This window comes from Glycine max, chromosome 17 (assembly GCF_000004515.6).
Source record: "Glycine max cultivar Williams 82 chromosome 17, Glycine_max_v4.0, whole genome shotgun sequence".
In the NCBI taxonomy this organism is placed as follows: Eukaryota; Viridiplantae; Streptophyta; class Magnoliopsida; order Fabales; family Fabaceae; genus Glycine; species Glycine max.
The window spans coordinates 7,395,702-7,410,203 of record NC_038253.2 but is presented as its reverse complement, the minus strand read 5'-3'; the positions used below and the strand labels follow the sequence as shown (position 1 = coordinate 7,410,203).

Here is a 14,502-nt window from a genome sequence, read left to right as displayed (position 1 = left end):
CATAATAATTGTTGGTACACTTAGCATAATTTGTATAATTCTCATTTTGTTCTTTTGTAAGACACTTTAACCAATTAAGCTAAAAGATTAAATATGTTATAAAATAATTAATGTTGTTATATATAACACTAAAATTTATAATATATACTTAATGAGTATATAAATTTAAATAATAAATTTTATAATAATTAATTTTAATATAATAATTAATATGTTTACATATATGAATTTTTATGATTTTTATTTAAAATTTATGTGTAAACAAATTAATTATTAGATCGAAATTAATTATTACAAAATTTATTATCTAAATTTATATGTACATTAAATATATATTAGAAATTTTAATATTATATATAGTGATATTATTTATTTTATAACGTAATTAATTTATTAGTTCAATTGGTTAAAATATCGTGTTAATAACACAAAAATCACATGTTTATGAGGCTTATGGAAGGGCAAATATGCTGGGTGCGAGTAGCAACAATCCATGAAAGTACAATGTTAATCTCTTGTGGGGGGCTCTCTAGCCTTTTAACTTTAGAATGGAGAAGCCATCTGAGTATTTTTATTTTTTTCACATGAAAAAGAGTTTGAACAGATCCTTAAAATTGGCTATACGGGATCTAGTAAAAGGGTGAACTTGGATTACTACAGGCTTAGGATTTTTGTTATATATGAAGTCTAATTATATTGAGTAATGAATTCACTGATGATATGAATTTCAAGGACTAAGTAATTGTTTTACTTTTTTTTGGCTGGATGAGTAAATGTTTTACTTAAAATAAGGCAAATGAAAAAAAAAATAAAGGTTCAATTTTGGTTCCTAAATCCTAATCCATACACTTGATCTTTGGTTTTATTCCTAAACTCCTTTCACATGTCCCTATTTTGAATAACGGTCTTGTGAGTATTTTTGATAGATGGATCCTTATGTCTTGTGTTTGGTAGAGAGAAGCCAAATAAAATAAATAAAAATGAAAGAAATAATTTGAAAAAAGAAAAATAGAGTAAAAATAAAATGGAATGTTAGATTATTTGGTTGTTGAAGATAAAATGATACAAAAGTCATTGCATCAATAGTCTGGATTCTCTCACGTCATAGGTGACAAGAAACTATTTATGTAGGATCCATTAAAAAATTTATTGTTAATCTATTCTACCAAACACATTGTCTTTTATCTGTTCGGGTCCATTCACTCCATTTCATCTTGTCAAACTCAACATTAGTGTATAAGCGTTCATCATGCATGGGCAATAGAGAACAATGGACTACATAAATATTCAATCAAGGGTATACAAGATTATCATCTTTCCTTCTAGAGTCATCATAATTGTGTTGTCGATAACAATGCCTTTTGTCTCGAATAACACTCATGAAAAAGATGAAGAGCACCAAAACCAAAATGTAGTAAGACTATAAGGACAAATGCTAAAGTTCATTTTAACATTCCTATACACTAGCACTAAAAAAAAGAATAAAGAAACAGTTAGGATTGACCTAATTATGGGAAAAAAATGTTTAATTGTATAATGTCTTAGGTTTTAATTTTGCCACCATTGTTAAGAAAAATAAATAAAAGATAAAAACAACAACAATTTTCTAATTTTTGTGTTAATTTGCAGCATCCAATAATTGTTACTTGGGATACAAAGGTTGCCTTTCCATGTGTGTCTTAATCCCCAACTTTGGCATGTTTAGATTTATAATTGCTATGATTTTAGTCTTTAGATACAAAGAGAAAGAGAACTGTTGTTAGGTCGAGATGGGCAAATGGCTAGGGTAACTATGGATGGGTTGGTGTAGAAAATTATGATAAGAAAAAGCTAACTTTAATTTCGATTTGTTTATAAAATCATCTATTGGCTGAGAACCAGAAGTAAACATCAATTATTGATGCGATCATCTCAGGAGTGGACCCATCCTTCCAACAACTCCAAGTTCCACTGCCATTGCAAAGTGCAATGTAACCAATCTGCATCGTCCTCTTCTCTTCTCTCCCTCACATAACCAACCAAACCGACTAACTGAAAATAAACAAAATGGTGTCGACGTTCGAGAAGAAGAAGAACCTGAGCAAGCTCATCATCCCTTCATCTTCTTCTTCCCCAAATCCATCCCCATCAAGCCCACACGTCATTTTCAGTAGGTCCCACTCCTTCGTGGGCCCCTCTCCTCGCTTTGTCCCTTCCTCCACCCCTCTCTTCTTCCTCGAAGAAGAAGAAGAAGAAGAAGAAGAAGAAGAATTACCATTTGGTCCCGACCCCCCAAAAATTGGACCTTCCGATTTCCATATTCTTCGTGTTGTAGGACAGGGTGCCTTTGGGAAGGTCTTTCTCGTCAGAAAAAAAGGTGATTGCTTCGACGACGCTGATGGCGTGTTCGCCATGAAGGTGATGAGGAAAGACACCATCATTAAAAAAAACCACGTCGATTACATGAAAGCCGAGAGGGATATTCTCACCAAAGTCCTTCACCCTTTCATCGTTCAGCTCCGTTACTCTTTCCAGGTCTCTAACCTAATTCAATTCAATTCCATTCATACAATAAATAATTTTTTTTTTATCCGCAAATAATTTTAATTGTTAGTTTTTGTTAGTACAACCCACTCCCTCATCCCTTCTCGCTTCAACCACTAATAAACACACTTAATGAATTTGTTATTATTATGTGTTTATGTGCAGACCAAATCTAAGTTGTATTTGGTGTTGGACTTCATAAATGGAGGGCATCTCTTCTTTCAATTGTATCGTCAGGGTATCTTCAGGTATCTTTTTCTTCATCATGTTAACTGTTAAGTATTGCAACCTACGTATTTAAAAGAATTTTAATTTTAATTATGGCTTTGGTTTTGGTTTTGTGTATGTGTTGAGTAGTGAGGATCAGGCAAGGCTTTACACTGCTGAGATAGTGTCTGCTGTTTCACACCTTCACAAAAACGGCATCGTGCATCGAGATCTTAAGCCCGAAAACATTCTTATGGATGCTGATGGGCATGTAATAATGCCAGTACCCCAAATGCTTTGTTTTCTTGCAGGAACATTTTGAATTTTCTATATATGTATTTGAACCTGTGTGGTTATCTTCTTGATAAGAAATGTTAGCAACACACTTTTTACCGTTGCTGAAATTTATTAGAAATCACGATTTTTTGTGGGTCCTGCATCTTATTTAATAAGTTTCACCTATGATTTTGTGATTTTTCAATAAATTTTAACTAATAATAGAAAGTGTGTTAGGAGGAGCGACTTAGAAAATGTATTGTTAGCACTCCTCTCTTCCTGATATGTCAAGTTCACTGTTAGAATATCTTGAAAGACTGAGTTGTATTATTCAACTTTAATATTTGCTCTGCCTGTATAGGTCATGCTAACTGATTTTGGACTGTCAAAAGAGATTAATGAATTGGGGAGATCCAACTCTTTTTGTGGGACTGTAGAATACATGGCTCCAGAAATCCTACTGGCTAAAGGCCATAATAAGGATGCAGATTGGTGGAGTGTTGGTATTCTGTTGTATGAAATGCTAACAGGGAAGGTAATGCCATATCTTTCATCATTTATCTGTAATTGGTTGTGCGTGTGAGTGTGCATGTTTGTAGGTAACCGAAGTTGAATATTTGGAATTATATGTGGGTATACAATAACAATATGCATGATTAGAATCCATTATGTCTCTGGCAATCAAGTCTTGAATAGAGAACATTAGGAGTCAAGATAGGTAAGTCTTGGGCAGGCTTAGTTGCCCATGCAATGAGGGAAAAGGTGAAAAGATTGTAGAGTCAGCAGGTGCATGTAACTCTAAATTTTACCTTGTTGATTTAAGTTCAAATTATAGGGTAATGAACAGTTGTGAACTGCATTTTATCAACATGGACCTTATTGGGAATCAATCTTCTTTTTTTTATTTCCAAAATTGGTATGTGAATGAATCTGTTTATTTGCTGTTTAGGAACCTTTTCTATTTCATTTCTTTTCTATATAAGAGCACAAGTTGAAGCTATCAGCATTTGAAGGCTCCCTACTTTAGGAAACCTAGCACCACTTTGCAGAATCTCTCTTAACCAATACCAAGGGATTTTGCTATGTTACAAAGTGTGTACTTTCAGTTTTTCTTGATTGTGAGTTTTATTTGGCAGGCACCATTTACACACAATAACAGAAAGAAACTTCAGGAGAAAATTATTAAAGAGAAAGTAAAACTTCCACCATTCCTTACCAGTGAAGCTCACTCTTTGCTCAAAGGAGTAAGTAGACAACAGTTACTGGTTTTCGTCCTTTTTGTTTCTCTACACTCTCCTATCCTGTTATAGTATACTTACAACTTACAAGTATAAAATGCTTGTTTCCTAAACATGGCATAAAGGTTTTATAGTTTAGATTTCTGAATTCACTGCCTTAATATTTCTTTGGTATCCTTTCTGTATGCCAATGTTCTATTTTTTCATGATTTTTTGCTGAAATCATGTCAGGGTTTACTTTACTCCAAAAGTGATCCTATCTACATTCTATTTGGATAGTTATATTTATTAAAATTTTAAATTTAACATTTATACTATATTGACTTATTGAATTGTGGCTTTGCAAAATGAAACTAAATATATGTCAACCAAATACCATATTCAAAGGCATATTGCGATTTGTATCTTTCTGAAAACCATTCTATGTTAATTCAAAATTCTCCTTTTCAAAATTACAAATCCTATAATTTGTAAACACATTGTATTTATCAAAACATTTTTAAACTCAAACGCAGATCTGTTTTATTTCATGCGTATGTTAATGGACCCTGATGTCTATTGTTAATCTACTTGGATTTCACTTGCATTTGTTTTTTTATTTATTTAAATAAATCATAAATTTTAAATGATATTAATATTCTAATAAAAATTAGTAGGAAAAATGTACCATGATTTCCCTGCAACTGTTTGTGAATCGGTAATTTTCTAATGTTTTTCCAGGTTAGCCTGCAAAGATGGGATCATCTTGCTTAGAAAAGTAATTCTTTAAGTACAAAATTAAATGTAGTAAAAGCATTTGCACAATGAGTTTAACCACTTTTCCTTATATAATTTCAAGTTCTAGAAAAAGAAAAACATTGATGACCACATTCTTGTAGATGTTATTTTGCTACAAAGCGTGAACATTCAAAGGATATGAAAAAGAACATAGGAGAATGCAGGGATACAGGCAAAGTTCCTGCTCTGGGACATGATGTTCTCTAAATATTTTTGTGTTTGAGATTAAAAATGAAAAAAGAAAGCCTTCGTAAGGAGAGAGACAGAGGGGCCCAATGCTAAAAACTGCACATTTCTGTTTACTTGTTACAGTTGCTACAAAAGGATCCATCGACAAGGTTAGGCAATGGGCCAAATGGAGATGGCCATATCAAAAGTCATAAATGGTTTAGGTCAATCAATTGGAAAAAATTGGAGGCAAGAGAACTGGAACCGAAGTTCAAACCAGATGTGTCTGCGAAAGATTGTACATCTAATTTTGACCAATGTTGGACAGCAATGCCTGCTGATGACTCGCCAGCACCCACACCTACAGCAGGTGACCATTTCCAGGGCTATACTTATGTAGCACCTAACCCTTGGCTTTCATCTAGATCACTAGATTGAAGAAGGAAATTTGTACATGGATGAATGAATCAAGATATGACCTGAATAAGACAAGTAACCCAAATCTTCTCGCACAAAGGTGCCTTCCAATCCGTTTTCAGAGTTAACTCTTAAATGTAAATTGTAATGCTCATTGCACAGAATAGAGAATGTTTAGTGGCTCTGATGTGGCCTTTCATGTTTGTGCAGTTTGGTTTAGTTCTTGTCTTAAAAGGTAAAAGATTTGAATTTCTTTGCCTTCCATTCAGGTCAACATTAATATATTTGACTAGCCAGGGCCCAAAAGAGGCTGAAGGGGTATAGCATATTTGACTTACTACTATTTATCTAGAAGAGTTGCACGCATCAAATTGTATTGTGTCCTATTTTTTGCAGCAACACAACTGACAGGTTGATGCATTTTATCATTGTTCCTACTTATGTATTTGTAATTGTGTGAGCTATTGAACACGTAGCTATCAAATGTTCTATTTATAAGATTTAGAAAAATAGATAGTTGTTGGCAGCAATGTCTTCGGTTGTGTTTACTTCCCTGCAAAAGCGCACTTTTTTTGGGGGGTAGGAAGTAAGAAGTAGGAACACACTAAATAACAGTATCTATAAAAACTTCTGTCTAATAAAAAAAGGTCATGCCTTATTGTGGTTGTTTAAGATGGGTCTCCTTCTTCCATCACTGCATGTTTGACAAGTAGAGTCAGATAAACATGATGAAATGATTCCACAAAAGCGTCACTAGTAAGGTGAGAGCAATCGTTATTTAAAATGTAAAGACAAAACATTAAGAAACAAACTATGAGAGAAGCAGTCTCAAAGAATCTTATACCTCCACGACTTTAGACTATGAGTAACACAAATATATTAATTAATAAAATATAAAGCCTCCGCAACATGTGAACTACGTGAATGATTTAAGAACAGGGTAAATTCTTAATTACATCTCCCCAATCTCTGGCCACATATGCACTATCACTAAAATCTACTTTTTGCCTGTTGATAATTTTATAAAACACAGAATCTTAATGGTTTTACAAATGGTGCAACCAGGGACCAAACTCACCAAACCAATTATTGATGTTGTATGTGCTACTACATGCTTTCACTCATCATACAGACAAGAAACGCAACAAGATTCTGTCTTACGTGGGCTCTACTCTTTGCCAAAAGAACCTTCATTTAACTGAACGAGCAAGGGATCCACCCACTAAAGAAGCTAGCTAGATTAGGATATATTTGGATGAGGGTTTACACGAAACCAGAAAAAAGGCCAAAAAGACCAATTCACCCATCTACATCCTATGCTCTTATAAATAGACCATGCTTGCCTTTTATGTTGTATTAACCATCTATTTTGAGACACCAAGGACTTGTTAAGCCAAAAATCATGGATAGAATTAAGTCCAAGAGTGAGATGTCTCTTTGCGAGAAATCGATGCAGGTTGTAGTAAATGTCATTAGGTTTTCCTCTTTCTCTATTGCTCAGAAGACTCTTGGAGCTACCAGTACAACAAAGGCTGGTCCAGGGTCTGATATGGACCCTGATGAGGAACCACTGGTTGCTGTTCCTGATCAGTTCCCAGCAGCAAGCAAAAGGTCACAACAGCCACAGAGCCGCGCCAACCCCACATATGTGATCAAGTCAGCTGGTAGCATCGGATCAACCGAACATTTGATTTATCAAGAGAGAGTCCCTGGTGATGTTAATCCAAAGAAAGAGCAGTGTGTTGATGGATTGGCTTCTGACTATATCAGTAAGATACGTAACAAGCTCGGGCGTGGTGTATAAGGAGAAATCATTACATGTTTCAGGACCATGTGGTCCTGGACATTCTCTGCGTGACATGTAACTACATATTTTAATTCACGAAAATAATATGTCACATGGAGATTGACTGAGACCAACATAGTCTTGGACCATATAATAATTTCTTGTGTATAAGAAGAGACTTGAAATTAAAAGTCTTGGCTTATGTGCTCCTAGTAAAACTATTGTCTTCATAGATTTATGTGTTCCATGTATTATAGTACTACTTACATAAGCAGCCATTTTGGTTTGCATTAACCAGCTGTAATAAACTTAGTAGTTGTTGGGATCTCTAGCTAAAAGAAATGATGTGGCTGTTTCTGATGAGACCCAACTCAACTTTTCCCTGATGCTTTCTTTAATATTCCTTGCTGGATGGACAAGTATTACATGTAGACTAGTTTACATAGGTGATGTTTTTCAGCATGAGTTTGCATGAATTATATTAATTATTTCATTCTGTATTTAGATAATTTGCTCTATCCAAATCTTATCTTTATTCAATTGCTGTTTAGGCTCATGACAAAAGATATTATTCATTGTGAAATTGAATAAACTGTCGATAGTATATAATAACAAATTTATAATATCGAGTATTTGAGTGCTGCAGTCATAGTGGTGGTCCAACATACATGTGCGGGTAAAAAGATAAAGTACAAGAAACCGTGAACAAGTGATTCAAGAATATTGTTGCTAAACATCCTGATGGAAGGTTCCCCCACAGTTAAGCTTCTGACTTTTTATAATTAACTAGATTTACGAGCTTGAAATAGGCCATGTAGATATATAGTGAAACAGAGAACTTAAGACTGTTATGCGGTGCAAAAGTCACTGGTAATTCATGCGCGGGCTTCATGGACTCATATAACAACAAATTATATGTTTAGGAGGCGATTATAATAGCTTCTATTGTGCGTATAAAAATACCTTCACATAAATTCTTTAGCTTAACTAAACTTGCTTCAACAATTCTCGTAGTCAAGTTTATGAATATGCTTTATGCGATAAGCTGGTTTAATGCTTTCAAGTTAACAAAGGCGACATGCATCAATAAAAGCTTGCTGAGCATAACTCAAATACCAGCAAAGAGATGTCAACTTTATCTGCCTTATACTTCACCGGCCAACCATATTGCTTTTCACTCACGATAGGTTTCAGCATCTTTTTTTTTTCTTTTGACTTTCTGATTATATTTTAAAAATAATTTTACTTTACCTTGCCCATTAAGAATCCCGTGAGTCATGCTCCCACAATGCCTCAATTTGTTTAGAATTATTATCTCACCTCAAGCTATATATATTTTCTTCATTTCTTGTGACTTGTGACAAGCAATACACTTTTTTTTTCGGCAAATGTTAGTTTTGTTAGCAGAAGAGATCGAATCTGCAACCTTTTCCTCCTTTCCTTCTCCCTTAACCATAAAAAGCAATACACTGTGAGCAACACATAGCATGCACAAGTCTTGAATTCAAATTCTGTGTTGATGCAAGCGACAAGCTTCAGTTCAAAGCATTGAATAATTAAACATTTGGCATGGAGCTTGTGCACAACACAAGGAACTTATGCCTTTGAAGGGAATGGCTATAGCTAAATGGGAATCCAAATTTAATTTATCAGGTGCTCTACACTAGTGAACCAAATCTTCCACAATCCCTCACCACCAGTGTGAACAAAACATTACATCAGCGTGTGATGATTGTTGATGATTATGTCATTGCCTCGACAATTGTAGTATATACATGTGACTCAATCGGTAGTGTTTGATTCTTCCATTTCAATTTACACGTTTATTGATTTTCTTCTTTCATAATGCGTGTTAATCCTACCTTCTTTTTGTTCTGTTAGCAAGCAAAGGAAAGCTAATATACTCTTTCTCTTTGTTCTTTGGAGAAAATTGGTGGAAACAAGTCAACCATTGTGTCAACTCTTCACACCCATTTTTACAAGAATCCATAGGACAACTGTTTATATTCCATGCACATTTCAAATCCAACGACACATGGTAATTCACTTATTCACACCATCAGGGAATAACAATTTTCTGCTTCATTCATTTCAAAGGATGTATGTTTTAAAAGGGTAAATTCCCACTTTAGTCTTGAAATTTTAAGCATTTTCTTTTAGTTTTTTAATTTTATAAAATTCTCACTTTAATTTCTAACTTTGATTTAGTCTTTTTGTTTAAGATTGGTATTCACTTTAATCATTAGTGGAAAATATAGTATCAAAGGAATAGAGGGAGTAACATTTTACTAAAGGACTAAGATGAGAATATTTATAAAATTGAGATTTAGTGACAAATGCTTACAAATTTATAAATAAAGTAGAAGTTTACTCATTTCAAAAGAAATACTAACAAAAACCCTTTCTAACACCTACTAAATGAGATGAAGAACTCATTATATAGAAAGTGGAACACATTACAGACCTACTTCATTTAACAATACTAATATGAATTTCAAACCCTAGCAAAGAATTGGAATTTTTATGAGCAATGCTAATTCTTCTGTAGTACAGTACATATGATAGCATGCTCACAAGTCTATGCCAGATCCACGTGAATCTCACTCTAAATCAGCTTCCCTGATTTTGGTGAAGAAAAATTCTTCATTTCTCAAAGAGCCAGATCTAAAACAAAATCACATGTGACGTGTTTTTCTCCTCGTTTGAGAATTATATATACCATTGCATTCACTAAATATTAAACCCTTTTAATTTTTCTATTAAGTTCACAAAAATATGTATAAAAAGGATATCAAATATAAATACAAAACAAATATACTTAATTTGAGATTGTTTGCACGCCATGAACTTAGTTTTTGTCTTTCTATAGAAAATTAAAAGTTAGGAAGAACATAACACCCTTAATTCTACTGAACAAGATGCCATTAGCACGCTGCGAAGATCATTAGAGATCCAAATAGGATGCGTGAGAGTAAGATTCTCTTGTTTGTCTTAAAAAGAAAAAAGATTATCTTATTAATTATCTATGTTCAAAGTGGGCTTTAGAGGCTTTAGAGGCTAAAGCCCAGTTTTTATCCAAAACATAGTTCTAAGCTCAGGAAGTAAGAGTAATGTCTTCGTTCAAACCCAACTAAGTCGCATGCGAGTTTAACTAAACATTTAACTTTATCAACGGGTATAATAAATCAAGAGGTTAGGTTATTACCCTAAAGAAAAAAGAGGTTGGGTTATTAAAATATGTTTTAAATTTTCTTTTCACGAATAGTTATACTCTTCGAAATGAAATTGTTAATTTGAAGAAAATTCATTGACAATTATTGAAGGTTAAATTGCTCCAGTGTATGCTAATCTTTATTATATGTTGTAATTTGATTCTTTATTTTTTAAAAGTTATAAAATAGTCTCTTATTTATTAAGAGTTATAAAATAGAACCTTGAGTCATTTTTTTTATAGCATGTTTATTCATGAAGTAATGTATTTTTCAGTATATTTTTTGGATGAAAATGTTATAAGAAAATTTATTTAAGAGATCATTTTATAATTTTTAATAAATAAAGGATCATTTATAACTTTCAGAAAATAAATAACTAAATTATATCATAAAATAAAGATAAAAGACCGTACAAATAATTTAGCCATTAATACTAGTCTAGTGATTTGAATTACACCGACAACAGAATGGAACCAAAATGAAACAGAAAACTGCGGGCAGGGAACAAAACATAATCTCACTTTTACGGGTCCGCACAAGAAGTCAAAAGATTCGCCCTGCCTCCATAAATAATTACTCAACTTCCCTTCACTTAGTCGATTTTTTCTTCCTTTTTTTTTCTGCAGCTTTTCACCCGATAATATCGGACATTGTCCTTCTAGATAACCTAGAAGAAGTGCCCAGGTACGAAATAAAGTTTGATAAAATGGGCTGGGAAAGGGTAACAGAAGCGTAAATGGCTATTGTATCTGCATTCCTGGTTATTTTGAAAAGTTCCTTTCAGAATATAAATTTACATTTTTGCAAATGAGTTTTTCAAAACATAATGAGAGGTGTTCGAGTCAGAGTCAGGATATCAATGTCAGCGTAAATAGCCCAACAAAATACATAGATGATAAAATAATCAAAACAAATAAATAAAGAAATTTACTTAGATAATACTACAAAATAAGGTGAGTGGTATTTATCAATTATTGTTTGTTCCTAATTTTAATGTATTTCTTTATTTTTTTATTCATTATCTCAAAAACTAAAGGTGTTCGTGAATCACTCTAACTTAATGTGATTACAAAACTTTAACAGAAAAATTAAAAACTAAAACATATAATTTTTTTCTTCATATAATCAGGAAATATTTAGAGTTTATATTTGACTCAACTAACCCTTTCATAATGAATTAGGATTTTAATCAACATTATTGTTTTGAATGGTGTTGAATTTAATCTTCTTAAGTTAGGTCTCAAGCTCAATTTTTGTCAATGGAAAAAAATGTAATCGATAAAAAAATATTTACCAAAGTCACAAAATAAAACACAATAAAAACAAAAAATAATTTTTCACTTGAAAACGTTGGTTGTCATGTTGTATAAGGTCTCTATCTATTGTTTAAATTTAAAACAAAATTATGATAATTTGAAAATTTTAATAATTAACTTAAGGAATTAAAAAAACATTTTAAATTTGTTCCAATACAGGTTTCCTCACTTAGCACCGGAGGTTGTATATCCAAAACATTCCGATTGAGTAATGTGTTCTTTATGGCCTTTAGGAATATGTATGAAACCATGATTCTGTTCAAAAAAATTGAGAGTGGTTTTCCACTACAATGGGTTAGGTTATCCTCTGATTTTTTTTCTCATGGTTGTGGATAAGGCTATTGGCATGATGGTTGATATTTCAAAGTTGTTACTGTTGACAAAGAACTACAACGTGCCCTTGCAGGTTGACAAAGAACTAAACCTCAATAACTAATCCCCACGTTGGTTTTGGTCAATGACCTAGTCGGCCACTAAGATAGGAGGGTATAAAACTCTCCAACCTCAAGTTTTAAGGAACGAAGAAGTTATATAAGAGTGGACTTCATGAATTTGATACCAAGATAAGAAAGATACACAATCCGTTAATGAGACACGACGATATACTATTCAATTATTTTTTTATTTAGTATCATCTTAATATTTTTAGTGATACTTAATATATTTTACGAACTTCAAACTAATCATTGATAGGAACCTAATCTTATTTAAAACTGTTCGTTCATCTCCAATTACTATATAATAAAGAAATACAATTTTAAAAATAGAAATGCACTTACAACAATTTTTTGGACAACATTTTATAAATTTATTTGGAATTTCATTTTTTATTAATCAGATTAAATTTAAAATTAGAATCAAATGGATTTTTTTTCTCCATAAAACTAATTCTATCCTCCGGTACCCCTGCCAAACACGTCACAAGAGTAATTATAGTAAATTATCTGATTCTCAATCACTCAAAAATTTTGCTAAGAGGAGGCAATAATTAATGGAGTAAAATAGAAATTATCTCAAGCCATAGGCCTGAAATTACTGGTTTGGAGTGGTTCACAGAAATATCTAATCCGAATCTCCCTCCCCTTTAGAACATTGTGTTGGAGAAAAGAAAATTCACACTGTTAATGTAACTAATAGTAATAGATCCCGTTGCTAATCAGGGTGGTCCCTTTGTAATAAAATATGTATATTATATGAAAGGATATTATTCTAAAAACGTGGTTCTCGTTGATCAATGCTATCCCCTGCAGTAAATAAGCACGGGAATTTCAGAACTTTTGGCTTTAAGACGTATTCGGCAAGGCAGCATTAGCTACCAATCACTATTCACTAATGGAGAAACACTAGCAAGGACGAATAAAACTCACTATAAAAAATAGTGTTGTTCACTAAATACTAGTAAAACATATTTTATTCAATAAAATTAGGACTAACCTCACCTAATAATAAAATTATTAAAAAAGAATTTGCTTTTATACATATAAAAAATACTTTTATTGTTAACTAATCAAAAATATTCTAAATATCACTTTTAATATAATTATTACAAAAAAAATTAGTATTTTTTATCATTTTTTAGTTACTACTAATATGTTAATAAGTACAAAAATTCTATTAATCTTATTATTAACTGATTTCTACCAAAATAATTCGATTAATCATTTTTAATAAGGTATTCATTTTTAATTGTATTTTTTCTATTCATAAAGTTGAAACTCAAAATCTTATTTAAAATATTAAATTTTAGTTTTACTTGTACTAATGTAATGATACTATTTTTATTGTATATAATAATTTATGGTTAAATAATATCACAGAAGACATAAATCGTCTAGTATGAGATTATCTTGCTTCATCAATAATTTTATGTTCGAATATAGCTGGGTTTTTTTTACAAGAGAACATAGTCTATACTAAATCTATGATAAAATAATACCGTTGTCAACAAATTCTAATTCTAATTAAATTCATAAAAGAATATGCTAAGGAATATATTATTAAGAAATAAATTTGGCCGCTCGTCGGAACCTATAACCAAATCTACATTATGCACAAATCAAATTAGACCTATTTGTTAAATAAGTACTAAGTAGGGTCAAGACTTTAAAAATTAATTTAGCTAAAATAGTCAAACTTCAAATTATTTAAAAAGTTTTTTTAACGATTTAAAAAGTTTTTAAAATTCAATATACTGAACAATTTAAATAAATACAAATAATATAATAATAATAATAACATAATTACTATTACACTGTATTCAATTTATAAAATATTTTAAGATCGTATATTTTTAATTTGTTTAAAAAACATAAACTCGCTTGTCTATGTGCAATAAATTCTTTAGATGTATCATGCATGTATTCTTATTTAATAAATCTTACTATAAAAAAGTAAGCTTCATCGATAATTTGGTTAATTTTCCAATAATAAACAGTAATATACACCAATTTATTTAAACTAAGCGTTTATTTTGATAAAATAAATAATTTTCTAATTTTTTAATAAGTTTTTTAAAATCATTTCTGCTAAAAGAACATTTTTGCTTATTTAATAAACAAATCTTATCTGCTTATTAAAAATAT

The 14,502-nt window shown here is 31.6% G+C and overlaps 1 protein-coding gene across 1 annotated transcript; it reads left to right on the top strand.

Annotated features, from left to right (window-relative positions):
* The first annotated feature begins 1,882 nt into the window (after positions 1 to 1,882).
* On the top strand, positions 1,883 to 6,134 carry LOC100798259 (serine/threonine-protein kinase AtPK2/AtPK19-like). The gene is made up of 6 exons (NM_001252972.3): positions 1,883 to 2,514; positions 2,689 to 2,771; positions 2,881 to 3,001; positions 3,368 to 3,541; positions 4,143 to 4,250; positions 5,334 to 6,134. Exons 1-6 carry the CDS (start codon positions 2,047 to 2,049, stop codon positions 5,625 to 5,627), a joined length of 1,248 nt encoding a protein of 415 aa, NP_001239901.1. The 5' UTR covers positions 1,883 to 2,046; the 3' UTR covers positions 5,628 to 6,134.
* Positions 6,135 to 14,502: the final 8,368 nt, after the last annotated feature.